The sequence below is a fragment of the Dromiciops gliroides genome, chromosome 4, assembly GCF_019393635.1.
Source record: "Dromiciops gliroides isolate mDroGli1 chromosome 4, mDroGli1.pri, whole genome shotgun sequence".
Lineage (NCBI taxonomy): Eukaryota > Metazoa > Chordata > Mammalia > Microbiotheria > Microbiotheriidae > Dromiciops > Dromiciops gliroides.
In genome coordinates, this window is record NC_057864.1 from 38,646,022 (window position 1) to 38,671,344 (window position 25,323).

General features: G+C 40.3%; 1 protein-coding gene across 2 annotated transcripts in view; it reads left to right on the plus strand.

Moving 5' to 3' along the window:
• Positions 1-860: 860 nt before the first annotated feature.
• Positions 861-25,323, plus strand: part of LOC122753276 (guanylate-binding protein 4-like) — a 64,465-nt gene continuing 40,002 nt past the window's right edge. For both annotated transcript variants that reach the window (XM_044000609.1, XM_044000610.1), the window contains exons 1-6: positions 861-969; positions 2,484-2,679; positions 12,917-13,044; positions 18,172-18,281; positions 22,517-22,713; positions 25,013-25,258. In XM_044000609.1, the coding sequence (XP_043856544.1) occupies positions 2,490-2,679; positions 12,917-13,044; positions 18,172-18,281; positions 22,517-22,713; positions 25,013-25,258 (871 nt within the window). In that variant the 5' untranslated portion in view covers positions 861-969; positions 2,484-2,489. The remainder of the gene's footprint in view (positions 970-2,483; positions 2,680-12,916; positions 13,045-18,171; positions 18,282-22,516; positions 22,714-25,012; positions 25,259-25,323) is intronic.

Below are 25,323 nucleotides of genomic sequence, written 5' to 3' on the forward strand. Positions count from 1 at the left end.
CAACCCTGAGTGAAATGTTACTGGCTATGTTACTGGCTATGGCTTGAAGGATGCAGAAATCAGAAGGAAAGCTCACCATCAAGAGGAGGGGAATACTCCTTTAAGTCTACTAGGCTCTCCTGAGCAACCCTGAATAGATTCCTGAAATGACCTATTGCTGAAGGTACTATCCAGCCCTGACATTTTCCTCTTCACTGTCTGGTCTCCATGTTTCTCTCAGATGAGAAATCTCTATCCATTGAGTTGGTGTAGTATTGTTGTTGTTCAGTTGTTTCAGTCATGTCCAGCTCTCTTGGGGTTTTCTTGACAAAGAGAACTTGAGTGCCATGACATTCTTTCTCCAGTTCATTTTACAGATGAGGAAACTGAGGCAAACAGGGTTAAAAGACTTGCTCAGGGTCACACAGTTAGTAAGTGTGTATGGCCAGATTTGAACTCACAAAGATAAGTCTTCCTGATTTCAGGCCCAGTACTCTATCCACTGCACAACATAGCTGCCCTTGGTCTGGTATACATGGTAGTAAAATAAATGCTAGCAGAGAAGAAGTTTTGATATGTTAACACTTCTTGAATGCCAGCAGTCAGGCACCTAGGTCATCTACCTGAAGAATTTACATTGTAAAGCCCAGGGCTCTCTGCTTATTCTGATAAGTACAAAAGCTATTTTTGAGGTTGGCATAAGAAAAAAGCTTTTGTTGAAGCTCTGACATCTGGTGAATAATTAGGCACTTGATGCATTTATCAACCATCCATGTTAGTCCAATTTAGGGAATTAGGAACAGAAAGAGTTGCTTTTAGTTTCAATTTCCATTGACTCTCCCACCCTTTCCTTCCTATTATAAATAATAGAAGCATTTTGAGAAGCAGCAAAGAGAGGAGGAAGAAGAGCAAATAAAGGTAGAGCTGAGAGAAAGAGAAAACTTGTGAGAGCATTCGGGAATAGTTTTGCTTGAAGTCTCATTGAGACAGGTATGGGTTATTTCCAAGTTTTCTCTTAACTTCCTTGCATCTTTTTTCCTGGAGCTTAACAGTTTGTCTCAGGATTAAAACCCAATGAGAAGGGGCAAGGGGACAACTTGAACAAGATATGTTTGCTTGGGATTGATTTATCTAAAAGCTTTCTCTGCCCTTACCTTACTTATTCAGAAGTCTAACGCTGGCCCCTGGCTTTGTGTTCTGGAGTCATTGCATTTCATCTCCCTTAAGGAAATGGGAACTGTTGAGTGGACAGGCCTATTCAACTGTACCATTGCTCAGAGGACAGGGGAAGACGAGCTTAGAGGAAAAAGTATTTAGCTGTAATATGGGAGACCCGGATTCTAGTGATGACCCTATCTCTTCTGGTTGTCTGAGTGTGGCCAAATCCCTTAATGTCTGGGAGCCACATTTTTCTCAGCAGAAAAAGTGGAGATGAAATGATGTGTGTATACGGGCAGGTGATGGGACCACTTGATTTCTTCAGGCGTCTTATAGATATAGAATCAATAATGCTCAGCCTTATGGAGTGGAAACCACATTAGAATTGGATTTCAAGCCTGGTCCTCTGTTACTTAGGCAACCTTAGTGGCAGGGGCATTTGTTCTTACTATAAAAAGAGAGAATCTAGAAAGTTTGCAAAGGTCCCTGAGTCTACATTAGCTGGGAACTGTAATGCTCAGGAGCAGGGCAGTGTGAGTTCCTAGAATACTTCTGGTGGGATGTAGTTGTCAGCCTCAGGACAGGTGCAGAGGGAGTGCTAGGACATCCTCTTGACCCCCAGTGCCATGCAGATAAGGGATCAAAAACCTGAGGGTGAGGTAGGGGAAGAAAGAGATGGACATGAATCACCCTGAAGTCACTCAGGCAACACTAAGAAGGGACTAGCATTAGGTACTAATAAAAAACTATCTCAAAGTATTTGCCCAAAACATTGTCCCATATTGTTCTTCCCTCATACCTATTTATTTCCATGGCCACTGTTTCCCTGGACCAACATAATTCAAAGGGGTATGATTCTTACAACAGGTAGACACTTCCAGGGTGGAACTTTCAAAGACTGGGAATATCTTCCGTAAGTGACAGCCCCTAGGGATCAAGAATGAAGAGCTGGTCAGGGCAGCTGGGTAGTACAATGGATAGAGTGCTGGGCCGGGAGTCAGGAAGACCTGTGTTTAAGCCCAGAAACTGTCTGCCTCAGTTTCCACATCTGTAATAATGGGGATAATTGTACTTAGTCCCCCAAGCTTGTCAGGAGGATAATATTTGTAGAGTGCTTTGGAACTCTTAACACACTACATAAAAATAACTATCAGTTCCTCCATAATCATAATCATCAATATTATCTGCCATCATCAGTTCTGTGTTCCTGAAAATAGATTTCTGCAAGTGCAGAGCCTCCTCTCTTCTGCTGTTACTAATACCTCACTAACCTCAGCAGTCTCAGTTGGGGATGGCATGAATTCTGCAACTCAGTCTCTGTCTAAGGGGCTCTCCTGCATTTACAGGTGACCATGGAGGCAGCAGAGGCCATGCAGGCCCCTGTGTGTTTGGTAGAAAACAGGAATGGAGAGCTGACAGTAAACCAGGAAGCCCTGAGGATTCTTACTTCCATTACCAAGCCAGTGGTGGTGGTAGCTATTGCTGGCCAGTACCGTACTGGAAAATCCTACCTGATGAACAGGCTGGCAGGAAAGAACAAAGGTAAGTGGAGTCTCAGGCCTCTGGGAGTCTATCTTTAGAGGATATTATGTCACAAGGTTAGAGTTGCTACAAGGCATGTCTGATACCTAATGAAGGTTTAAAAGTTGTCCCCTAGGGGCAGCTAGGTGGCGCAGTGGGTAAAGCACTAGCCTTGGATTCAGGAGGACCTGAGTTCAAATCCAGACTCAGACACTTGACACTTAACTAGCTGTATGACCCTGGGCAAATCACTTAACCCTCATTGCCCTGCAAAAAAAAAAAAAGTTGTCCCCTAGTAGGGCAGCTAGGTGGGGCAGTGGATAAAGCACTGGCCCTGGATTCGGGAGTACCTGAATTCAAATCTGGCTTCAGACACTTGACACTTACTACCTATGTGACCCTGGGCAAGTCCCTAAACCCTTATAGATAGATAGATAGATAGATAGATAGATAGATAGATAGATAGATAGATAGATAAAAGTTGCCCCCTGGTTTACAGTTGCCTTCCAGTTAATCAGTAAGGATTTATTAAGTGCCTATTGTATGCTAGAAGCTATCTACGTGCTGAGGATACAATAAAAGGAAAATTCTATCCTTGCTCTCAAGGAGCTCACAGTCTAATGGGGGCCACAACATGCAAACTGTGTACAAATGAGATTTATACAAGATAAAGTGGAGATAATCACTAGAATAAAGACACTAGCATTAAGGGATCAAGAAAAGTTTCCTACTTAAGTTTATCTGGGAATTGAGGGAAAACTGGGGAAAAAGTCAGAAATATGGAGAGGGAGCATTCCAGGAAGGAGAGATGGGATCAGGAGATGGAACGTCCACCTGTAACATTGTGAACTAAATTACTTCAGAATAAAGATCTTCACAACATAGGTACCTGAATGCTTTACCATTCAAAATGTCTGCATTTCGTTAAAAACTGAAAAGTGTTCCTGATTGCTGTCCCCTGCCCGCTTGTCTCCTAGTGGTTTTCTATTTTACCCACTGCTAGCCTGCACCTGCTCAGGATTATCATCTTTATTCCACTTTATATTGGTCTGAGAAGGTGGTTGTCAGTTACTCCTGTGATTAACCAGAGCAGGCAAATCATAAGGGGAAAGCATTTTCATTGTACTCATTGTTCTCATAGGTCCATCAACTGAGAGCTGGGAAGGACCATAGGGAACATCTGATTCAACCTCCCCCACCCTCATTTTACAACCAAGGAAACAGGCTCAGAGAGGTGTAGTGATTTGCCCAGTGTCACACAGGTAGTAAACAAGAGACAAGATTTGAACCCAGGTCAGACCTTTCTGCACTGTACCACATTGTGACTTGTGTTGTGAAATGTATTTGGAATTGACTCAGTTTGTTGCTATATTCAAGGTGAGCCCAGAACAATATCAACAAATTTACCTTTGAAATCTCCGCACTTCCCCTTTCTTCCCCTTAATGAATGGATGCATTTATTAAGCACTACATTCCAACTACTGTGCAAAATCCAGAAAGCCCCTACTCTCAAGAAGTTCCTATTGTAATGAGCATACACACACACAGAGAGAGAGAGAGAGAGAGAGAGAGAGAGAGAGAGAGAGAGAGAGAGAGAGAGAGAGAAAGAGAAAAGGCTTCAGCTTGAAGTCATGGAAAGGCCCAATGGTCCAAAGGACTCAGCAGAAAATCAGACAGTAATGCATCGCTCTATTTTCCCTTCTGTTGGTTAAACCCCACCTTGCAGAACCCTCAGTCTACAGTACCAAGGAGTGTTTTGGGGTCTTCACTTGCTCCTGCGGATACTGAAGCCAGCTGGGAGGCCATAGCACCTGAAGTCAGCAGCCAGATCTAAGCGTTTAGAATGCCTGGATCATGGCTGCCTGGGGTGGGCTGGATTCAGAGCTGCTGACCTGGAGGTGAAGCAGATGTTGTTGTTCTGTAAGACTTACCTGCAGCTAAAGGGTGATGTCAATAGGTGGCTGTTGGTCAGCAGCTGGTGATGGTGGTGGTTGTAAGGATGGTTTGCCGCTATCTCAAAGGGGCTACTCCCCAGGATAATGGCTACAGTGGCCAGGATGGAAGCAAGGCTGATAATTAGGGGTAGAGGTTAAGGGTGCTCCTCTTCCCAGGGGTTTTGGGAGAAGGGATTTTAGCTATTTCCACGAGGTCTGAGGGGAGGGAATGATCAAAATGGAGGTAGGGATTTGATCCTCCTGCCTTATGTTGATTTCTGCTGAAGATGCCTAACAGATTCAGTGAAGCTGGATTTCTAGTCCTCTGAAGGCCAGTTGGTCAGCAATTTTGTTTATAGTGGTAAGAATAAGAGGGCCTCTTCTCTTTTGGGTAAGAACTGCATTCCTGGATTTGTTGGGCATGCTGGCAGAAGGGCCAGTGGTCTGGGGCATGCTGCTGTTCACAGGTCTCCTGGGTTTACTTCCTCAAATGTGGCAGTTGGTCAGCAATTGGTGTTGGTGGTAGCTGGGACTATTGGCTCCCTGATTTCATCGTGAAACAAGAAAAAGTACCCAAGCTCCAGGATCTGACATATGAATTAAGATATATACAGGTCACCCTTGATCCAGGACCACAACTCTGGGTCTAATCAGACTGGTTTTGAACTCTGAAAAATCTCATGAATCATTCTCATTAACTTTGGTTGAATTACTTTTTCATTTTTATTTCATTTTTATATTTTGCCTCATAATTTTTAAAGATACGGTTGATAAAGAACTTTTCATGTGCCAATAGCTATGAAAATAGAACCTTCTAAGCACCATTAATTCTTTTATGATGCAGGTTTAAAACTATTTACGTCATTGATATATCTAGAAACCTGTGTTGTATTATATACTGTAATATAACTGTATTTGTCAATAAACTGGTATCCATCTCTGGTGGGACTCCATTTCTACCATGGCTCCCCATGGAGAGAGAAAGAACTGGGGTTTACTCGATGGCCAAGCAGGCCTCCATCCCAAGGGAGCTGCACCAAGAACTATCAAACTAGGTAACAAGAAGATAGTCATTTCTGGGTCCTCCTGGACAAACCCTCTACAAGCCTCCACCACCAACTCCCCAAATAAAAATGCACAGTCCCAGGATATTATAGCAGGTAGTAGTCAGTCACCCCAGCCTGCTTTCCTCCTCTTGGATTTCTTTATGAGAATCTGGCAAAGTTCCCTTCTGCCAGGAAGCTCCCTTAGAGCCCAGCTGCATTGTTTTCTTTCCAGAAAACTCCCCCAGTACATCACATCCCTCTAAAATGTCTCATGCTACATGTAAAGACCTTTCAGTGGAGCCTTCATATAAGGAGTAGATATTCTCACACCAGAATTCCTATGTAAGGGTTCAAACCATTCAGGAATTCTTTTTTTTTTCTGAGGAAATGAGGGATAAGTGACTTGCCCAGGGTCAAACAGCCAGTAAGTGTCAAGTGTCTAAGGACGGATTTGAACTCAGGAACTCCTGAATCCAGGGCCGGTGCTTTATCCACTGTGCCACCTAGCTGTCCCCGGAATGATATTTAAAAAAAAATAAAATTAAGGAGTAAGAGAGGAATTCACTGGGAGAAAGGGAAAGAGAGAGGTGGAATGGGCTAAATTATCTCATAAGAAAAACAAGAAAAAGCTTACATAGTAGAGCAGAAGATGGGGAAGGTGAGGGGGAATGAGTGAATCTTACTCTCATCATAATTGGTTCAAATAGGGAATAACATACACACTCAATTGGGTGTAATTCTGAAAGCAATCTTAATTACCCACTCCCTCAATCTGCCTTCCCTTCTATCACCCCCCCTCCTTTCTTTTATACCCTTGCCCTCCTACTTTCCTGCAGGGTAAGATAGATTTCTTTTCCCAATTGAATGTGTATAGGAAAACACTTTTGAGGAGGGACAGTTTGAGAGAGAGAATAAAATAAATGGGGGAAGGAAGTGATATTGAAGGAAATATAGTTAGCAACAGTGGCTGTGAAAAAGTTTTGAAGCAAGTTTCTCTGATAAAGGCCTCATTTCTCAAACATATAGAGAACTAAGTCAAATTTATAAAAATAAGAGCCATTCCCCAATTGATAAAAGATATGAACATTTTTCAGATGAAGTAAACAAAACTATCTATAGCTATATGGGAAAAATGCTCTAACTCACTATTGATCAGAGAGATGCAAATTAAAACAATTCTGAGTTCCTAATTAATAACTATTAGATTCGCTAAGAGGACAGAAGGGGAAAATGACAAATACTGTAGGGGATGTAGAAAAAATGAGACATTAAGGCACTATTGGCAGAGTTGTGTACTGATTCAACCACTCTCTAGAGCAACTTGGAACTATGTCCAAAAGATGATAAAGCCATTCACACCATTTGACCTAGCAATACCACTACTAGGCCTGTTTCCAAAAAGGAAAAGGGTCTATGTGCACAAAAATATATATAGCAATTCTTTTCTGGTAGCAAAGAATTGGAAATTGAGAGGATGCCTATCAATTGGGGAATGGCTGAACAAATAGTGGTGTGTGATTTTTTTAAAAAAACTTTATTTAGAATTTTCCCCAAGTTACTTGTAAAAATTTTTTTCACATTGGTTTTTTAAAATTTTGCATTCTAAATTTTCTTCCTCCCTGCCTCCTCAACCCTCCCTATGAAATCAAGCAATTCAATGTAAGTCATACATGTGCAATTATGCAAAACATCTTCACATTAGTCAGGTTGTGAAAGAAAATAGACAAAATAACTTTAGAAAGAGGAGCTGACAAATAAAATTATACTTCAATCTGTATTCAGATACCATCAGTTCTTCCTCTGTTGATGGTTTGCATTTTTCATACATCCTTCTGATATCATCCTGCTCATCATTTCTTTCACAGTTACTATTTCTAACTGTATTACCCTCCATCCTATTCCATCCCTTTGATATTTTCTCTATTTTCTATCTTCCTTCACCCTATTCCTCCTCTAAACTGTTTTGCTTTTTACTGCCTCCTCCCCCAATCTGTACCCCCTTCCTTTGCCTCTCAACCCCCCCCCTTATCCCTTTCCCCTCCCACTTTCCTTCATGGCAAAATATAATATTATACCCACTTGAGTGTGTATGTTATTCCCTCTTTGAGCCAATTCTGATGAAAGTAAGGTTCACTCACTCCCATGCTCCTTCCCCATCTTCCCCTCCATTCCATAAGCGCTTACTCTTATTTCTTTTATGTGAGCTATTTTACCACCTTCCACTTCTCCCTTTCCCTTTCTTCCAGGGCATTCCTCTCTCCCATTAACTTTATTTTAAAGATGTTATCATGGGTCAACTAGGTCATACCAGCCCTGGACCCAGATATAAGCCACCCCACCCTGCCTGCCCCACAAAAAACAAGGATAAACAAAAAATAAATGCTTAACAGAAAGCATACCTTCATATTCAATTCACATCTGTGTCCTCTAAGTATATTCCTTTCAGCTGCCCTAACACTGAGAAAGTACTTATGAGTTAGAAGTATTATCTTTTCATGAAGGAATGTAAACAGTTTAATCTTTTAATATCCCTCATGATTTCTTTTTCCTGTTTACCTTTTTATGCTTCTCTAGGGTCTTGTATTTGAAAGCCAAAATTTCTATTCAGTTCAGATCTTTTTATCACAAATACCTGAAAGTCCTCTTTTTCATTGAAGTTCTTTTTTTCCCCTGAAATATTATAATCAGTTTTGCTGGGTAGGTGATTTTTGGTTGTAGTCCCAGTTCCTTTTCCCTCCACAATATCATATTCCATGCCCTCCAGTCCTTTAATGTAGATGCTGCTAGATCTTGTGTTATCCTTACTGTATCTCCACAGAATTCCTTTTTTCTAGCTGCTTGCAATATTTTCTCCTTGACCTGGGATCTCTGGAATTTGGCTGTAATATTCCTGCAAGTTTTTCTTTTGGGATCTCTTTCAAGAGGTGATCAGTGGGTTCTTTCAATTTCTATTTTACCTTCTGCTTATAGAATATCAGGGCAATTTTCCCTGACAATTTTTTGGAAGATGATGTCTAAACTCTTATTTTGGTCATGGCTTTCAGGTAGTCCGATAATTTTCAAATTATTTCTCCTGGATCTATTTTCCAGGTCAGCTGTTTTTCCAAGGAGATATTTCACATTGCCCTCTATTTCTTTATTAATTTGCATTCACTTTATTGTGTCTTGGTTTCTCATCAAGTCATTAGCTTCCATTTGTTCAATCCTAATTCTTAGGCAATTATTTTCTTCAGAGAGCTTTTGTATCTCCTTTTCCATTTGGCTTTTCAAGCTGTTGACTTTTTTCTCATGACTCTCCTGCATTGCTCTCACTTCTCTTTCCATTCTTTCCTCCATCTCTCTAAATATTTCTCCCCTACTTTCTCTTCAAAGTCCCTTTTGAGTGCTTCCATGGCCTGAGACCAATTTATATTTTTCTTGGAAGTTTTGGATGTTGGAGCTGTGACTTTGTTGTTATCTTCTTCTGAGGGTGGGTGTATTGTTGTCTACTTTTTGCCCAAAGAAGCTTTCTATGGTATACTGCTTTCTCTGCCTACTCCTCTCAACCCAGAAGCAGATGTCTGATTGAAATCTGATTCTCTATGTTCGGAAGCTTTGCATGCCTGTGTCTCTCCCCTAGCTGGGCTGCCACCACTCGAGTCAGACCACTGGTTCAGAACATGGGTGCTATGTCTTAACTCCATCAGAGGCCACAGTCACTTCACCCCAGTCAATAGATGCACCCCCTCACCAGTCCACAAGCTGAGCCTCAAAAGAAGCCACTGGTGCTGAACTCAGAGGCCCTGGAGGCATTGTCTGTCATAGGCTGAGTCTGCACTGCATGCCAAGCAGAGCTACTCTCTCAGCCTGAACAGCAGGTGATCTCAGTTGCCTAATTAAGCCATCTTTGGCTGGAAAATAGTCTCACTCTATTCTTTTGTGGATTAGGCTGCTCCAGGAGTTGTTTTATGGCTTTACTTTTGGAGTGTGTGGACGGGTTTGTCAGGAGCTTGGGGGAGTCACAGCCTTTCCTCTACCATCTTGGCTCCACCCCTCTGTGATATGTGATTGTAATGGAATACTATTGTGCTATAAAAAATGATGAGCAGGATGTTCTCAGAAAAACCTGGAAAGTCTTACATGAATTGATACAAACAGTGTACCAAGTAACAGCAATATTGTAAGATGATCAGCTGTAAATCACTTTGCTATTCTCAGCACTACATTGATCCAAGACAACTCTGAAGGACTTATGATGAAAAATGCTATCTATCCCCAGAGAAAGAACAGATGGTGTCTGAACAAAAATTGAATAATAATTTTTAAAATTCTCTTTATTTTTTCTTGAGTTTTTTGTATATATTTTCTTTCATAACATGACTAATATGGAAATTTTTGCATGCCTATATATATATGTACATATATGTGTATATATATATATATATAAGCATATATATATAAAAGCATATATATATATATATAAAACCTATATTGAATTGTTTGCCTTGTCAAAGGCTAAAAGGGGGAGGGAGAGAATTTGGAACTCAAAGTTTTAAAAATGGATGTTAAAAATTTTTTACATGTATTTGGATAAAATAAAGTACTAAATTAAAAAAAGAATCAAATGACATAATGTTTGTGAAGTGCTTGGCACAGTGCCTAGTACATTGTAGGTATTTAATAAATGCCCGTTCCCTTTCCTTCCATGTCCCCCTTAGAGAAAGATTATGTAAATTTATGTAAAGATAGGTTTTAGGTAACAGGTCACTGAATCAGAATGAAACTGAAATCAAAACTATCTGGTACTGGCTAAAAAATAGAGTGGTAGATCAATGGAATAGGCTAGGCTCAGGAAATGCAATAGTAAACGACACTAGTAATGTAGTGTTTGATAAACCCAAAGACTCCAGCTTCTGGGATAGGAACTCAGTATTTGACAAAAACTGCTGGGAAAACTGGAAGATAGTATGGCAGAAATTAGGCATAGACCAACATCTGACACCTTATACTAAAATAAGGTCAAAATGGATACACGATTTAGACATAAGAGGTGATACCATAGGTAAATTAGGAGAGAAAGGAATAGTCTACCTATCAGATCTTTGGAAAGGAAAACAGTTTTTGACCAAACAAGAGATAGAGTATATTATAAAATGCAAAATGGATGATTTTCATTATATTAAATTAAAAAACTTTTGTACAAACAGAAGCAATGCATCCAAAATTAGAAGGGAGGCAGAAAGCTGGGAAACAATTTTTGTGGCCAGTACTTCTGATAAAGGCCTCATCTCTAAAATATATAGGGAACTAAATAAAATTTATAAGAATCCAAGTCATTCCCCAGTTGAGAAATGGTCAAAAAATATGAACAGGCAGTTTTCTGATGAAGAAACCAAAGCTATCTATTCTCATATGAAAAAGTGCTCTAAATCTCTAATGATTAGAGAGATGCAAATTAAAACAACTCTGAGGTACCACCTGACACCTATCAGATTGGCTAAAATGACAAAAAAGGAAAATAATAAATGTTGGAGAAGTTGTGGGAAAATTGGAACACTAATTCCTTGTTGGTGGAGCTGTGAACTGATCCAACCATTCTGGAGAGCAATTTGGAATTATGCCCAAAGGGCCATAAAGCTTTGCATACCCTTTGACCCAGCAATACCACTTTTAGGTCTTTTCCCCAAAGAAATCATGGAAAGGGGAAAGGGACCCACATGTACAAAAATATTTATAGCTACTCTTTACGTGGTAGCAAGGAATTGGAAGTTGAGGGGATGCCCATCAATTGGGGAATGGCTGGACAAGGTGTAGTATATGAATACAATGGAATACTATTGTGCTGTAAGAAATGAGGATCAGGAGGAGTTCAGAGAAACCCGGAGGGTCTTGCATGGGCTGATGATGAGTGAAATGAGCAGAACCAGAAGAACATTGTACACAGTATCATCAACATTGAGTGTTGATCTGCTGTGATGGACTATATTCTTCTCACCAATGCAATGGTACAGAAGAGTTCCAGGGAACTCATGATAGAAGAGGATCTCCAAATCCAAGAAAAAAAAAAAAAAGAACTGCGGAGTATAGATGCTGAATGAACCATACTATTTCTTTTGTTTTTGGTGCTGTTGTTGTTTTTTTCTATTTTGAGGTTTTTCATTATTGCTCTGATTTTTTCTCTTATAACAGGACTAATGCAGAAATAGGATTAATGTTATTATGTGTATATATATGTGTGTGTATATATCTATATCTATATCTATATCTATATCTATATGTATATAGATATATAGATATAACCTATATCAGATTACCTGCTGTCTAGGGGAGGGGGGGAGGGAGGGGAGGGAGGGAGAAAAATCTGAAATTGTAAAGCTTGTATAAACAAAACTTGAGAACTATCTTTACATGTAACAGAAAAAATAAAATACCTTATATGTATATAAAAAAAAGAATGAAACTGAAACTGACTTGATTCTAGGAAATCATCACTTTTCTGTGTTGTGCTCTGTGTGTGTGTGTGTACTTGGCCTGTGGTACCTACAGAGCAGAGACTTTCCCTTTCCATATAGATCAATTATTTCCTTGTCACTTCAGGTTTTAGAAAATTTCCTGGGGGCCCCGTAGGGGAGGGGTACACAGGGGTTAAATGACATGTCCAGGGTCTGACAGCTGTCATGTGTCCATGGCTCCATTAGGAGCCATTCGTTCCTTGCTCTCTACTAACACTCCATGATGCCCTCATCTGGGCTGCTTTTTACTCTCTATGCTCAGGTCTCTGGGGTTGGTCTAAACTTTTGAAGCCTTGGAAGTGACTGATATTGTTTAAAAAAAAAGGTGATGTCTCCAAGCACACCTGAAGCTCTCACTGATCTTGTTTATCCCCTTTACCATCAATCTTATGCCATTAAATCTAACCTCACAGTGCTCTGGGTGAACTGAATGCATGAATTCCTCTCTCCCTACATTGTATAATGTGGTACTGGGAACCAGGCAGACCTGAGTGTGAGCCTCAGCTGCTTACTGGCTCTGTGATCCTTGGCCAGTAATTTATCTCCCTTGGTTCAGTTTCCTCCTCTGTGAAATGGAGACAAAAGAAACACCTAGTTCCCAGGATTACTGTGAAGACAGAAGGAGAGAGTACACATAAAATGGGCCACATAAATGCTGACTGTGATCTTTGTTCTTCTTCTTTGCCCACTGGGGAGCTGCTCATCTTCTCCCTTTAGGACCCTTAAGTTTGGCTGTTGCAGCTTTGCTGCTTCCACTGGGTGCTCATGTCTCCTCCTTCCCTTGCAGGCTTCTCCCTGGGCTCCACTGTGCAGTCCCACACAAAGGGCATCTGGATGTGGTGTCTCCCTCACCCCAGCAAACCTGACCATACTTTAGTTCTGCTTGACACTGAGGGCCTTGGAGATGTGGAAAAGGTAAATGGAATCAGCAACATTCTGCTCACCCCTCCATGTATCTGCCTGATGTGAGGAGGAATGACCTCTCACCCCTGGCTGGCCTGTGTGTGGGTAACACAACTTATTGCTAAGGAAGTCCTGTGCTGTATAACTGTGGGGAGATAAAGCTGGCTGGTCCTGGGCTGAGGCAGGGGCTCTGGCCTGCTGCCATCACTGTGAGGAAGAACACCTTGCCATGTAAACATAAAGCACCCATCACAGGGTCTTACAGTCCCCAATGTATCAAGGACTTCCCCAAACTTCCAGCTGCAGAAATAGATGGGCCCAAAGAGGAAGCTGACCCAAATCCCCAAGATGCACCTGGTGCTGGACCTCAGGGCAGACTGCTTATCTGGGAAGCCCATCAACTGCAGGACGTTCCCATTTCTTTAAAAAGTCTCAGAAAACCCACTTTTGAACCTCCTCCTCCAGGCTACAAATTGACCAGGAAAGAAAGAAATATCAATCTACCAAGGAGCAAGCATTGGCTAAGAACCTTCTACCTGCTGGGCTCAGGGGACACAAATACAAAAGTCACCCAATCCCTGCCTTCAAGGAGCAGCCAAGGGACATAGTGGCTAGACTTGGGGTCAGAAAGATCTGAGCCTTTCTACCTTCTATTTGTTACCTCATCTACTCTATCATGGCTCTAGCATACATGGGAATTAGAAAAAAACGAACATTACACATATGTATCAGACATGGGACCTTTCGCATACAAAATTAGAAACCCAGTAGACCCCATTTGGTGGTAGGACATATCTTGAGCGCTGCCAGTCAATATTTGTCATTATACCTCTCACTGGCCATCTGGAAACTGCAAACCACTGCACATATTCTCTCTCTCTCTCTCTCTCTCTCTCTCTCTCTCTCTCTCTCACACACACACACACACACACACACACACACACACACACACACACAGACACACACACACACAGAGTAATCTAGAACCCAAGTAACTTGCAGGGTCCCTCTCAGGTCCTCTGTATTGCCCTCACCTCTCCCCAGTAGCTGATCCCGAATTTCAGGTCATGATGCCACACAGATGGCAGAGATCTAATATGTGGAAAGAGAAATAGGTAGAGGACAGTATATTCAATAACCACAAAGTGATGTGGCTGGGGAGCTTGGGAAATTATGAAAAGCCATCTAGAAGGCATTGGCACATACTCTGTGCCTTGAAGGAAGCTAAGGGTTCAAAGAGGCACAAATGGGAGACAAAGAGAATTCCAGGAATGAGACACAATCTATGAAAAAGCATGAAATAGCAAGCATATAAAAAGCATGTGAACATAAAATAGAGCCACACTGAGAAAGAGGAATTTGTATTTTATCCTAGAGACAATGGGTGGCACCAAAAGGTTCTTGAGCACAGACAGGATTGACAAGATTCAGCCTACACTTTAACATAAAATTTGTCTCCTTTCAACTGCTATTGGACAGAACTGAACACTGTAAGATATGAGACCCAAACCTTCGACTGGTCATAGAATTATTGATCTGGATCTGGAAAGGACCTCAAGGGGATATAAACTAATCACCTCTTTGTACAGGAAAAAGAAGGGAAACCCAGGGAGACTGTGAAATGCAGATATGGCATTTGTCCCTAGACTGAACAAAACCTTTCTTTAGTCTTTGCTAATGACAATCTTTTTCCTTACTAGTGTCCTCTCTGGGGATGTCCTGTTCAGACACAGGCTTGCTCCATCTATGAAGAGACAATGGCAGGGATTTTAATTTTATATTCTACTGTGCAGTGCCCAACTTTTCCTTCTGGAGGAAAGTCGCAGCCCTGGGTGTCTTCACCCTTTTGCTAAATGAGGTTGAGCTCAATTTGTCTCTTCTGTGCTTTAAAAATTCTGTGTAATTGATCAAGCCAAGATGAATGAATGATTGAAAAAGCATTTACTAAGCCCTGTACTGAATGCTGGAGATACCAAAACCAAAAACAAATAAACAAAAAAAGAAAGCCAGTCCTTGCTCTCCAGGAGGTCCCATTCTAATAGGTGAGACAAAGTAGAAGAGATTTCAGCTAAGTTACATAGAGAGGTGCCAGGGTCCTTCTTTAGAGTGCAGAGACAAAGAAGTTCTTTGATGTCATTTCCACTGATAAAATTATACCAGTTTCTGCTATTGAGCCACTTGAGAATGCCAAGGATTTTGTGAACAAAAACACTTTTCCCCTTAATCTTCAGTAGCTGTGGTTTTGGAACCTGAAGAAGCGTTTATAGGGAAGCACCTCTATTGAGGTTTTTACTCAGGCTGATGGGAGCTGGAGTTGGGATGCCAGGAGGATTGGTAATCTGTCCTTTTCAGGCCTCTTGGGCCTCTCTTTCCATGGGTGGAAGTTGGTGTTGGTGGTGGCAAAGAAGGAAAGCCCTTTATGTGAAATGACTTCTCTCCCCAAACTGGTCATTTTCCAAAATAATGGTTTTGTTCCAATCTCTTCAGGCACCCTATACCTCTACACAGGCTATCCCTTATCTAGGATGCACACCCACCAGGTTACTCCAAAGCAAATCTTAGGTGCCATCTCCTATAAGAAGTTTTTCCTGATCCCTCCAGTTAGTGTTCTTCATGTATAAATGTTGTCTGAAAAATAGAAAAGAAACATCTTGAGGATATGCTGATTTGTTTTTGTCTCTGTATACCCAGAGTATAGCAAAATGCCTTTTATATAGTCAATCAATAAATGTTTACATGAATTGAAAAAACAACAACAACAAAATAATGGTGTTGGGGTTCAGGATGGAAGGTGGTTTGATTATCTAGATGGCATTATTATTCCAAAAGGTAGAGCAATCTTGACTTCAGAGCTCTGGGCTTTCTCTCTTTAAGTCTTACTTAGGGAGGTTGATGGGCAAGGTTGGGGTAAGACTTTGACTTGCCTGACACAGGTCCTGTCTCTCCATTGGGTATCTTGCTTGCTAGAGGAAACTGAATGGCCAGATAGGATCTATACCAGGAATTCAAGGCTGGTTCAATATTAGGAAAACAATCAGCAAAACTGACCATCTCAATAACAAAAACAGATATCATATGATTGTCTCAGTAAATACAGAAAAAGTCATTGATAAAATACAACACACGTTTCTATTAAAAGCATTAGAGAGCATAGGAATATATGGAGCTTACCTTAAAATGATAAGTAGTATCAATCTAAAACCATCAGAAAGCATTATCTGAAATAGGAATAAGATAGAAGCCTTTTCAAAATAATCAGGGGGTAAAGCATGGATGCCCATTATCACCACCATTATTCAATATTGTCCTGGAAATGCCAGCTATTACAGTAAGAAAAGATAAAGAAATTGAAGGATTTAAAATAGGCAATGAGGAAACAAAACTATGAGTCTTTGCAGATGATATTATGGCATACTTAGAGAGTCCTAGAGAATCAACTAAAAACTAGTTGAAATCATTAAAAACTTTAGCAAAGCTGAAGGATATAAAATAAACCCACAGAAATGATCAGGATTTCTATATATAAGAAACAAAGCCCAGCAGCAAGAGGTAGAAAGGGAAATTATATTTAAAATAACTATAGATAATATGAAATACTTGGGAGTCTACTTGCCAAGTCAACCCAACAAATTATATAAACACAATTACAAAATGCTTTTCACACTTCAGAACTTCAGAACATTCATGACATCTTCAATGTTAATGTTCCTTCATCAGGACAGCAGATAATCTCTTCATACTTTAGTAGCTATCATCATGAGTTTCTCTACCCAGAAATATCCATCACTAGGTAGCCAGCTTCCTTGGGGTCAATGTCCCCAAATCAGATTGGCTAACCCTCACATGATAGTCTGGCACCAAATCCACCTCATACCTGTTAGACTTGTTTATATGACAAAGAAGGAAAATAATAAATTTTAGAGAGGATGTTGGACAATTGGGACACTAAGGCACTATTGGTGGAGTTGTGAACTGATCCAACTATTCTGGAAAGCAATTAGGAACTATGCTCAAAGAGCAATCAAAGTGGGCATACCTTTTGATCCAGCAATACCACTACCAGTTCTGTATCCCAAAGAGATCATAAAACAGGGAAAAGGACATACATATACAAAAGTATTTATAATAGCTCATTTTATGGTGTCAAAGAATTGGAAATTAGGGGGATGCCCATCAATTGGGGAATGGCAGAACCAATTGTTGTATATGATTGTGATGAAATATTATTGTATTATAAGAAATGATAAGTAGGATGATTTCAGAAAAAAATTGGAAAGATATACATGAACAAATGCAAAATGAAGTAAACAGAACCAGGGTAACATGGTACACAGTAACTGCAATATTGTACGATGAAGTGTGGATGACTTAGCTCTTCTCAGCAATACAATGATCTAAGGCATTCCGAAAGGACTCATGATGAAAAATGCTATCTGCTTCCAGAGAAAGAAGTGATATCTGAATACAGACTGAAGCATACTATTTTTGTTTTCTATTTTTCTTTTTTTCTTTCATTTAAAAAGATCTTTTGGGGCAGCTAGGTGGCACAGTAGATAAAGCACGGGCCCTGGATTCAGGAGTACCTGAGTTCAAATCCGGCCTTGGACACTTGACACTTACTAGCTGTGTGACTCTGGGCAAGTCACTTAACCCCCATTGCCCCGCAAAAAAATCTTTTGTTCTTGAACAAAATGACTAATACGGAAATATTTTACATGATTGCACCTATTGCTTGCCATCTCAGGGAGGGAGGAGAGGAGGAAGGGAGGGACAGTATTTGGAACCCAAAACTTTTTAAAATGTTAAAAATTGTTTTAACATGTAATTGGGGGAAAATAAAATATTATTTAAAAAAATAAACTGAATGCAAAAATAGGCCCCTGCTTTGCCAGCCTTGATTTTTCTCTGATTTGTTAAGACTAAAAAATAGACCAGATAAAATATAGACAGACAGATAATCTTTTAGGAACAGATTCCAGGAAATAATTTAGACCAAAATCTAAACCTCAGGTATCAAATCTGGAACAGATGAGTATTCCTTGACTCCAGTGGAACTAACAATGCTCTGACTCTAAGGGTCATACATTGTAATGCATGAAGGGTTGAATCATATGCCCAATAACATAATCTGTTTTTTAGGATGACTCCCAGAATGACTCCTGGATCTTTGCCTTGGCCATCCTGCTCAGCAGCATTTTTGTCTACAACAGCATGAACACCATCAACAACCAGGCCTTGGAACAGATGCAGTATCCTTTCAGAACTTCAGAACATCCATGACATCTTTAGTGCTAATTCCCCATCACTAGGATAGATGATAAGCAATTCACATTTTAGGTGCTATTATCATGAGTTACTCTCCCCAGAAATACCTGTCCCTAGGGAGCCAACCATATTGGGGTCAATGTGCCCAAACCAGATTGACTGACCCTCACATAACAGTCTGGCACAAGGCACACAAATGAACCCTTGGGTAGACCTTGGTTGAGCTTGCCATTATACATAAGTATTCCACTTCCATGTTCAAGAACTCTGAAATGCCTTGATCATTTCATATTTCCCTCTGAATTATCATTGCAAAGCCTCTTCCCCCCTCTTCCTTACCTTGCATCATCCATATGACTTCCTCTACTTCCCATTCTTAAACCCTATCTCACAATAAAGAGGTGGCCCCTCTCTTTGACAAAGCAAACCCCCACATGCTCCATGTTATCCTGTCTTTTCTAACAGGCTATCCTATCTACAACTCTTGTTCTTTCACTAATCTTTTTTTTTTCTTTTCTTTGGCGAGGCAATGAGGGTTAAGTGACTTGCCCAGGGTCACACAGCTAGTAAGTGTCAAGTGTCTGAGGCCAGATTTGAACTCAGGTCCTCCTGAATCCAGGGTCGGTGTTTATCCACTGCACTACCTAGCTGCCCCTCTTTCGCTAATCTTTAATACCTCCCTGCCTGCAAAATCAGCCATATCTCCCCATTCTTTTTTTTTTTTTTTTGCGGGGCAATGGGGGTTAAGTGACTTGCCCAGGGTCACACAGCTAGTAAGTGTTAAGTGTCTGAGGCCGGATTTGAACTCAGGTACTCCTGAATCCAGGGCCGGTGCTTTAACCACTGCGCCATCTAGTTGCCCCCCATATCTCCCCATTCTTAAAAAAAAATAACTTCACTCAATCCTATTATCTCAAAAAGCTACAATCCTATCATCACGAATCTTACTGAGAAGAATGTCTGTAATGAGAACCTCTACTTCCCTTTGTCTCACTCTCTTTTCTCCCCTCTGCAGTCAGCATTCTGACCTCATCATTCAACTGAACCTCCTCTATTCATAGTTAACAATAAACTGTTAATTACTGGTCTTTTCTCAATTATCATCCTTCTTGACTTTGCTTCAGCCTTTGCAACTGCTGATCAAGCCCTTCTCCTAGATAATTCAACAATTAAAAGTATGAGACATAGTTTCTGGGTAATTTAATCATTTTATTAATAGGCCATCAAGTTACTAATAAAAAGATGGTCAACAGCCATCTCTCAGACCAAAGACACCAATGGAGGTGGGGGGGGTCACAGTTTAAATGCCCGTCTAACTGCACAAGGTCCATAACATAGCGATCAAATCTAATTGGCTAACAGCAATCAAATCTAACAGGTTGACAAGATTGGAAGTATGTTATATTAAAATAAAGGCTGGGGATAAGTGAGTTAGGTCACTCAAAGCTTGGTCAAAAAAGACATGAGGGAAAGAAGGTAGACTCCACACAAGCTGATCAGAGCACAATAGGTTCCACCTCGGTGTAGTTTGGTGTAAGCTGAATTTCATCAGTAAAGTCCTTCAGTTATGTGGATAACTGGATCTGTCTCCACCCAAGATTCATTGTAAGCTTGGCTTGGGCTTGGCTCAGATGAAGAGATTCAATGGAATCTTACTTTACAAGGAAAACTGAACCTTGGAGTGGGAGGGGAGGAGAAGAAAGGACTAAGAAAGAAGGCAAGAACAATACATCCAACCCAAATATAGGTTATAATTATTTCTCACAATAGATTTTCGTAATACAATTTATCCTCCTACTTGTCTGACATCTCTTCAGTCTCTTGTGCTGGATCTTCATTCAGGTCATGGCCACTGATCATTCACGTCCTGCAAGGTTCTGCCCTGTGCTGTCTTCTCTTTCATACTACTTTCTTGCTTGGCAATCTCATTGACTCCAGTGAACTCGGTTACCATCACCATGCTGATGACATCAGATCTGCTTATTCATCCCTAACCTCTCTGCTGAGTTCTAGTTTATCATTTCTAGTAGCCTATTGGACATCTCATACTGGATGTGCTGTAGACATCTCAAAATCAACATGTCCAAAATAGAATTATCTTTTCCCCCAAACCCTTCTCTCTTCACAACTTTTTTTTTTAAGTGAGGCAATTGGGGTTAAGTGACTTGCCCAGGGTCACACAGCTAGTAAGTGTTAAGTGTCTGAGGCCAGATTTGAACTCAGGTACTCCTGACTCCAGGGCCGGTACTTTATCCATTGTGCCACCTAGCCGCCCCTTCACAACTTCTTATTAATGTTATGAGCACCACCATCCCTCAAGGTCTCTAGCCTCTTAACCTAGATGTAATCCTCAACTCTTCACTCTATCTAATTCCATGTATACAATCTGTTAACATGAGTTTTGATTTCTGACTTCATAATATCTCCCATGCACCCCCCTCTTTCCTCAGATATTGCTCCCATTCTGCTGCAGGTCCTCATCACCTCACACCTAGACTATTGCAATAGACTACTGGTTGGTCTGCCGACCTCAAGTCTCCCTCCATGCCAGTCCATCCTTTTTTCAGTTGTGAATGTAACTTTCATAATGCACAGATTTGACAATGTCACTCCATCATCTACTTAATAAACTCCTGTGGATCATATCATCCCCAAGATCAAATATAACATGTTCTTCCTGGCTTTTAAAGTCATTACCAAAGTGCCCTTTCCTACATTTTCAGTCTTCTTAATACATTCCTCCTCATACTCTGCCATAAGACCATATTGCTCTTCTTGCTTGACAATCCATCTTTTCACTTGATGCCCTTTTAACTGACTCTCCTTCATGCTTGGAATTCTCTCCCTTTTCCCTTCTAATTCATATCTTCTCTTGTTTCCTCCAAGATTCAGTTGAAATACTACCTTTGGAAGGGATCTTTACCAATCTCTGCATACTACCGACCTCAAGGCTCTTTCTATGCCAGTCCATCCTTTATTCAGTTGTGAATATAACTTTCATAATGCACAGATTTGACAATGTCACTCCATCATCTACTTAATAAACTCCTGTGGATCCTAATACCTCCAAGATTTTTGATTGCTATAACATTAGAACACAAGGTCTTATATTGAGCAAGCCAGTTAAGAAGCATAAATGTTTGCTATGTATCAATCATGCTCTGCCTGGCTTTTAAAGCCATTACCGGGGGCAGCTAGGTGGCGCAGTGGATAGAGCACTGGCCTTGGATTCAGAAGTACCTGAGTTCAAATCCAACCTCAGACACTTGACACTTACTAGCTGTGCGACCCTGGGCAAGTCACTTAACCCCAATTGCCTCACCAAAAAAAAAAAAAATTTTTAAAAAATGATAAAGCCATTACCAAAGTGCCCTTTCCTACATTTTCAGTCATTTTATACATTCCTCCTCATACTCTGCCATCAGACCACACTGCTCTTCTTTCTTGACATTCCATCTTCTCACTCAGTACCCTTTTAACTGAAATTCCTTCATTCCTGGAATTCTCTCCCCTTTCCTTTCTAATTCCTACCTTCCTTTGTTTCCTCCAAGACTCAATTCAAATCCTGCCTTCAGCAAGGGATCTTTCCCAGTCTCTGCATACTACTGGCTTTCCTCTGGGTATCCCTTGCATTTATACAATGTGTGTATAAATATATATGTATGTCTGTATATGCAGATAATTCATATATAAATATTGATAGCGATGTCGATATACATACACAAATGTATCCAAATGTGTGTATATATACATATATGCATGTAAATATATATGGATATAGATATATAGTCTATATGTAGGTACATAGCATACATAATTGTTTCCATGTTATCTCCCCCTGTAGAATATGAGCTCCTTGAGAGCAGAGACCATGTTTTCACCTTTATTTGTATGCCTAGCACTTAGAACACTGCATAGTAAACATTTATGATTCTTAACTGGCTTGCTCAGTATAAGACCTTGTGTTCTAATGTTATAGCAATCAAAAACCATAATGAGAATTTGGGACTCAATAAGTTGATTGAAGCATCATGTTGATCTGGGACTCCCCTAAAAAGGTCTTCCTTTCCACTTTTACATCTGTGATTGAAATCCCAACAGTGCAGAAGGGAAGGTCGGGGAGAGAATTTATAAGACTCAGTGGAGGGAAGATCCCACAAGTAGAATTGGAAACTGATGCCACCTCTGAGTGTTTCCTTTTCCTTATCCATGATCTTAGATATGTGACAGAGCTGACAAAGCTAATCAAGGTCAAATCCTCACCTAATGCTGATGGAACAGAAGACTCAGCAGAGTTTGTAGACTTCTTCCCAGACTTTGTGTGGACTGTGCGGGATTTCACCCTGGAGCTTGAGCTGGATGGCCACCCCATCACCCCAGATGAGTACCTGGAAAATGCCTTGAAACTCAGTAAAGGTAATTTATTAGGAATAAAGATTGGGCACATGGGTGGTCCTGGGAAGTACAGGGGGAAATGACAAAAAATGCTTTTCTGTTTCTTTGGAACTGAGCTATTTCTTCCTGGGGCTTATTCTTTAGAATCTCATGGACTGTAGAAAGGGAGGCTGAAAACCATCAAAGTTCTCATGGCTTTGCTGAGGGTCTGTTGATCTATTTTCTCTAGCTCCAGAATTTCCATGACCTAGTGACCATTCCCAAGGGGGAAGTAGTCCCTGAGATAATTGATTTTTGCAAATTTTTGTGATGGGTTTATATCTTATAAGTTTACTAAAGAGGGAAGATTTTTATCGGTGTCCTGAAGTTTGTTGATGAGCATGGAACTTCAAGAAAAGGGGATGACTTGATTTTTAGGGTTATTTTATTCAGTACAGGGAAAAATCTGAGGAATTATTACTCTCTAGTAATATCATAGAGATAGCCATGTACCCTAGAGGCAATGTTGTACAGGAAAAAGGAAATGGGAGTCAGATGTCCTGGGTTCAAATTACACCTCTGGTGCTTACTTCCCATATGACTTTGGGCAAGTCATTTAATGTCTCTGAGCCTCAGTTTCCTTATCTGTAAAATAAAGAGTTTGTATTCCAACACCTCTAAAAAGACCTTAGCCATATATCTATTAGCTAGTGAGGACAGAGGGTTTCTCTCCTTAAGAATTCTAGAGAAACACTGGCTCTCTCTCAAACATATCTTGCTTATCCTAAAGGTTTCTGACTGACCAACAGATAATCCCATTCAGCTTTGTAATTACTCTAATACTCTTTCTTCTCCTAACATACTTCATAATAGGTTAGAAATCTAAATATACAAATCTCACATTATATATTATTTATATTGTGGGCTGATAATTCACTGATGACTTACAGGTAGGGATGCTAATCTCACTGGAAATGTTTCTAAATCATGTTTGACAATGAGTTCCATCAATTCTAGTCAAAAGGCATTAATTCAATATCTACAGTACCTAAGAGACTGTGGTAGGTGATCAGCATACAGGGATAAAAATTGTTGTAACCCTCAAAAAGGTTACAAACCAATGGAGAAAACAGATAAAAGATAAGTGGGTAAAAAATAGAATTAATGAGGGGAACAAGGGCAGTAAGAAGGACTAAAGAGCTTTAGAAGTCATCAAGAACTTCTGTAGGAGGTACTATTGAACCAGAGGGCTTCAGAGAGCTACAGGTTGTATATGAAAAGGTAACAGGGAAAAGAGTCCAGGTATACAGGGAGATTAAACAGTAAAATTGAAAATGGCTTATAGAACATCATTCTCAAGAGAATAGGAAGGTCAGTGTGATAGAAAGGAGGATGAAAGGAGAGCAGTGTGAATTGAATTTAGAATAATTAAAACCAGATTGAAAATCTGTCATGTTTAGATTTTTTTGCCATTCAATGAAGGCTAAGTGACTTGCCCAGGGTCACACAGCTAGCAACTGTTTAGATTAGTTCCAAAGGCATTAAAGAAGCACTGTAGCTAGCTTTTAGAGCCAGATAATACCACAGACTTGTCCATCTGGCAATTTGGTAATGTGTGTGTGATGAGTAGGGATAGGAGGAAGTGAAGGCTGGAAGACCAGGTAGGAAAGTATTGCAAAAGTCCAGGTGACAGATAATGAGAACCAGAACTCAGGGGACTGTAGGGTATAAGTGGATAGAAGGCAATAAGTTCAAGAGATGTTGGAAGGTAGAATGCAACTGACTAGGTATAAAGGATAGAGATGAGAAAGAAGAGTTGAGGATGACTAATGAGACAGTTTCTTCTCAATGGCTAATCCTGTTTGGAGGGGCAGAATTGTTATTAACTTCAAACAAGGAACATCTCCTATTATTAACATGGGAGCCTGTCTTTTTCTTGATCTTAGCCTTCATCCTTGGGTCTTTTTCATTTTAGGGAACCACAATTCTCTTTCTATGTTATATGTAATTAGTTGAGTAATTTGCCAATTTCTATCTTAATTATAGCTCAACTATAGATCTGTGAGAGTTTCCACTCAGATTTAGTGCAAATCCATTTTCTCTACATGTGACTAGGTGTCTCCTCTGAAGAGCACAATACATTATCCTTACAAGAAGTGAACTGTCGTTTGATTCATAGTAATCTCTCCCTAAATCACTTCAACTTTTAAAAATTCTTGTCTCTGTACCTTAGGAATGGATACAAGAAAACTTGAATACAGCAATCGCGTCTTAAACATCTTCATCAACCCTTTGTACTTGGCCTGTGTCTTACCATGATCCCTGATTTCCTATCCTTCAGGCAAGAACCCTAAAGTTCAAATGGCCAACCTTCCAAGAGAGTGCATCAGAAAATTCTTTCCAAAACGGAAGTGTTTTACATTTGACCATCCAACAAATGATAAGTCACTCTTAGCCCATCTTGAAGATGCCCATGAAAGCCAGCTGGAAACTGGATTCAAGGATCAGGCAGACACCTTCTGCTCTTACATCTTTTCCAATGCAAAACCCAAGACCCTTAATGGGGACATCATGGTCAATGGGAATAGTGAGTTTTCTTTGCTGCAGTGCATACTTGATTGGGATTGGATATGTGCTCCTTGTTTCTTTATA